Genomic DNA, 3,038 nt, shown 5'->3' with positions numbered 1-3,038 from the left:
CAAGGGCGTAGATTTGGCTTGAATGGGGGGGGGGGCGTGAAGCATCTACATGTTTCCATTGATCATGGGATTATTATTGGGGGGGTTACCTCCCCCCATCCCCCCTGGAAACTACGCCCCTGCCTAGACATTTTGTATCAATCAAAAATGATCCCATTTCCTTCTGGTGCTATTGTTAGTGCCTTGCATGAACAACCTCCGAGACACAAGTTCTGGTTCCATGAAAACCAGTAAGTAATCATGGTGAAATAAATAATGGTGAGCACGATTTGGAGGTTGACAGAATCTCCATTGACAGTTAGGATTAAGGTTGGGGTTTGGGCTAGGGGGTAAGTTTAATAAAATATGCATTCATGTTGACTGTAGTACATTTACAACAAAAAATACAACAAATACTCTTTTGGTGCCACTCTGTGGACGTTTCATCTAGAAACTAGAGCTCACACATGCCCATATGTTCAACAACACTTCCCGCTTTGGCCACTGGGTGCAGTGCTTCAAATTTCGGAAAGCACAGACCGATTTTAGCAGCAGAATTTTAGACCTGTCGCCGAATTCACAGTGCAATCAATCTGTACGGCGTTTACACCAATCAGAAAATGTTAGCTCGTGAAAATTCAGTGCATTTAATCATGTTTTAAACTGTATCTGGGGTCATACAGAATGGTGTAAATGGTTAGTATATTGTATATTTGTGCTATAGCAAAAGGACATTGGGGTCTTTCAGACCCCAAACAGAACAGGAGGCTTTAGTCATTAAAACACCATTTTAATTAGGAACAAACCATAATTTCATTCTACCACAAAAGGATCAATGAGAAGCAACCAGCTGTAGACACCTGCTCTCCTTGCTTATGTTTCCTTTAAAGTCAACTTTTTTTCCCCTTCTCTAAATAGAAATTCAATAACCATTCACCTTTGACAGGTGACCTTATGTTCTACTGAAAGGACAGACACAACAAAGTGAAATAATTTGAACTGTTTAATTCCCCATTGAATTCTGGAACATTCTTAGGCTCTTAAGGATCTGGTTTAATGACATGAGAGATAAACAAACAGGGAGAGACCCAGCATGTCTTACCACCTTAAAAAAAAACTCTGATACAACTGAAAATTAACAACTCATAAGAAAATACTTTCTTCAGTAGTTCTAGATTTAGAAGTCACTGTCAGTCTATAGTGGTAGAAAATAAAGCTCTCATTGCATCCTGTTACAGCTTGCATATATCCTTGTGAAAATATACTTTAAAAATAAATAAATATATAAAATAAATTATCTTTAAAAAACTTAAATTAAAGGACCTAAAGAGAAATGTTTTGGAGGAGGTTTATGTCTCCTGCTTGTCCATGCCAGTGTTTGGAAGAGTATTAAATCTCAAAAGCATAAAGCAGAATTCCTTCAGAAGCCTTCTAGAATTTTCAGTAGTAGAGTAGTTGTCTTTCATTCTCTGGCAAGCAGTCCGCCAGTGGAAATTTTGCTCTCTCCTAATCCAAAATCCCCTGTGCCCTACATACAGAAGGTAAATGGATCCAATACAGTGTCAAACTCTTTAGGAACAATCCAGGGTCCAGACATTTGGTTCCAGATGCTCGATGTCTCAAACACTCCATTCAAGGGATTTCCATCTCCTGCAAATGCTCCAACCTTGGCTGCAGAAGAGGGCCTCTCTTCCCCAGGATCCTCTGCTGTCTCGTTGAGACAGGTCTGCCCTGCTGGCAAGGGATTAAGAGCATGCAGGTGCCTTTTATCGGTTTGAGTTTGAGGTCCAGTGGTTTCAGCTGTGACCCAGTATCTCCTTGTAAAGCTCAGGAATGCGCTCTGGATCCACAGGCCGTGGCAAGAAATGTGTGAAGCGCTGGTGCCTCCGAGATCGAGCTCCATCTCGAGATGTTCCGTCTTTGTTGAGGGCTACGTAATAGTGAGATCCTCGCTCGCCGTGCCGATACAGGTTAGAGGAGTAGGTGTTGTACCAGTTTTCCTCAAACTGCTCCCTAAACACACACTCTGCTGTCAGCTTTTCCTAAGAGAAAGACAAGGGAGGTTGGGGTTAACCACATTACATAATAAGTTCAAACAAAAGGATAAACTGTGTCCAAAGTCTATTTGAATTAATGCCATAAATCACTCACTCAATTTAAAAAGGCAGGCTATGAATGAATTGAATTGTAGTATTAATCATACAATGTGCATTTGACCCTTTGTAACAAAGAATTTAGTCTTAAAATGTAGATGCATTTATGCATTGCTAAATAGGAATACTTACAGATCCATACAGTTCACCCTTGCTGTTCATTCCCAGATATAATCCGCTATCCACTCCACGGATGCTCACCATCCCCACAGCGAGGCTAATGAATTCCAATATACCTGTGAGAAAAGCGCAGCTTTTAGATCCCAGTTGAGAGAGCGGGACAAGCAATGTGATATATCACACACATGCACCTGCAATAGTGACATCTAACTGCCTTATACTTAAATCATGACATCTTGTACACTAAATCAATGTCTCTTCTATTATAATGTTATCCTAATACAGTGTGACAGTTACTGTATCACAATAATAATAATAATCACAATATTAATAATTTTAAATTATTTGTTATATAAGCACTACACTAATTAACTAAATGTGCTTGCAATTATGCATTGCTGTTATTATTCGTATTACATCCATGGCAATTAATTAGAGTGAATGGACACTGTACTGTAAAGTGTTGCCTTTACAGTACCAATAAAACAATAATAAATAATACTTACCAAATCTGCTGTGGTCTTTTCTCGTGCCTTGCACCATACCGTCCGGTAATATCTCGAGGTGGTAGCCGGTCCTGCAGTAGAGCTGTCGTCGGCGAAGGATCCCTTTGAGATGCGTCAGGTCCGGTGAAGTGCTGCGCGACAGGCGCTCGGCGGAAACGAGGTGCTCGTTCATCAGAGCACCGGAGTCGCCAGGGAGCGTGAGGACGAAATGAGAACCATGCGCAAAGCTCTCCAAGCCGTGAGAGAAGCTGCCAACCACTTCACCTACTGCACCCATCAC

The 3,038-nt window shown here is 41.0% G+C and overlaps 1 protein-coding gene across 1 annotated transcript; it reads right to left on the bottom strand.

The window, feature by feature from the left end:
* Window positions 1-995: 995 nt before the first annotated feature.
* Window positions 996-3,038, bottom strand: LOC127444535 (fibroblast growth factor 20-like). The gene is made up of 3 exons (XM_051703946.1): window positions 2,759-3,038; window positions 2,265-2,368; window positions 996-2,021 (listed from the first exon to the last, which is right to left on the bottom strand). The coding sequence occupies exons 1-3, from the start codon at window positions 3,033-3,035 to the stop codon at window positions 1,776-1,778; spliced, it is 627 nt and encodes a 208-aa protein (XP_051559906.1). The 5' UTR covers window positions 3,036-3,038; the 3' UTR covers window positions 996-1,775.

This window comes from Myxocyprinus asiaticus, chromosome 8 (assembly GCF_019703515.2).
Source record: "Myxocyprinus asiaticus isolate MX2 ecotype Aquarium Trade chromosome 8, UBuf_Myxa_2, whole genome shotgun sequence".
Lineage (NCBI taxonomy): Eukaryota > Metazoa > Chordata > Actinopteri > Cypriniformes > Catostomidae > Myxocyprinus > Myxocyprinus asiaticus.
Note: the sequence above shows the minus strand (reverse complement) of the source record. Positions and strands in the feature narration are given on the sequence as shown.

Excerpts from the sequence above, each read along its gene's own strand:
- LOC127444535 (XM_051703946.1), bottom strand. The coding sequence starts at position 3,035 with ATGGGTGCAGTAGGTGAAGTGGTTGGCAGCTTCTCTCACGGCTTGGAG. Across the intron at positions 2,369-2,758 it reads AAAAGACCACAGCAGATTTG|GTATATTGGAATTCATTAGC; the intron begins GTAAGTATTATT and ends CTTTTCTCACAG. Across the intron at positions 2,022-2,264 it reads AGGGTGAACTGTATGGATCT|GAAAAGCTGACAGCAGAGTG; the intron begins GTAAGTATTCCT and ends TCTTTCTCTTAG.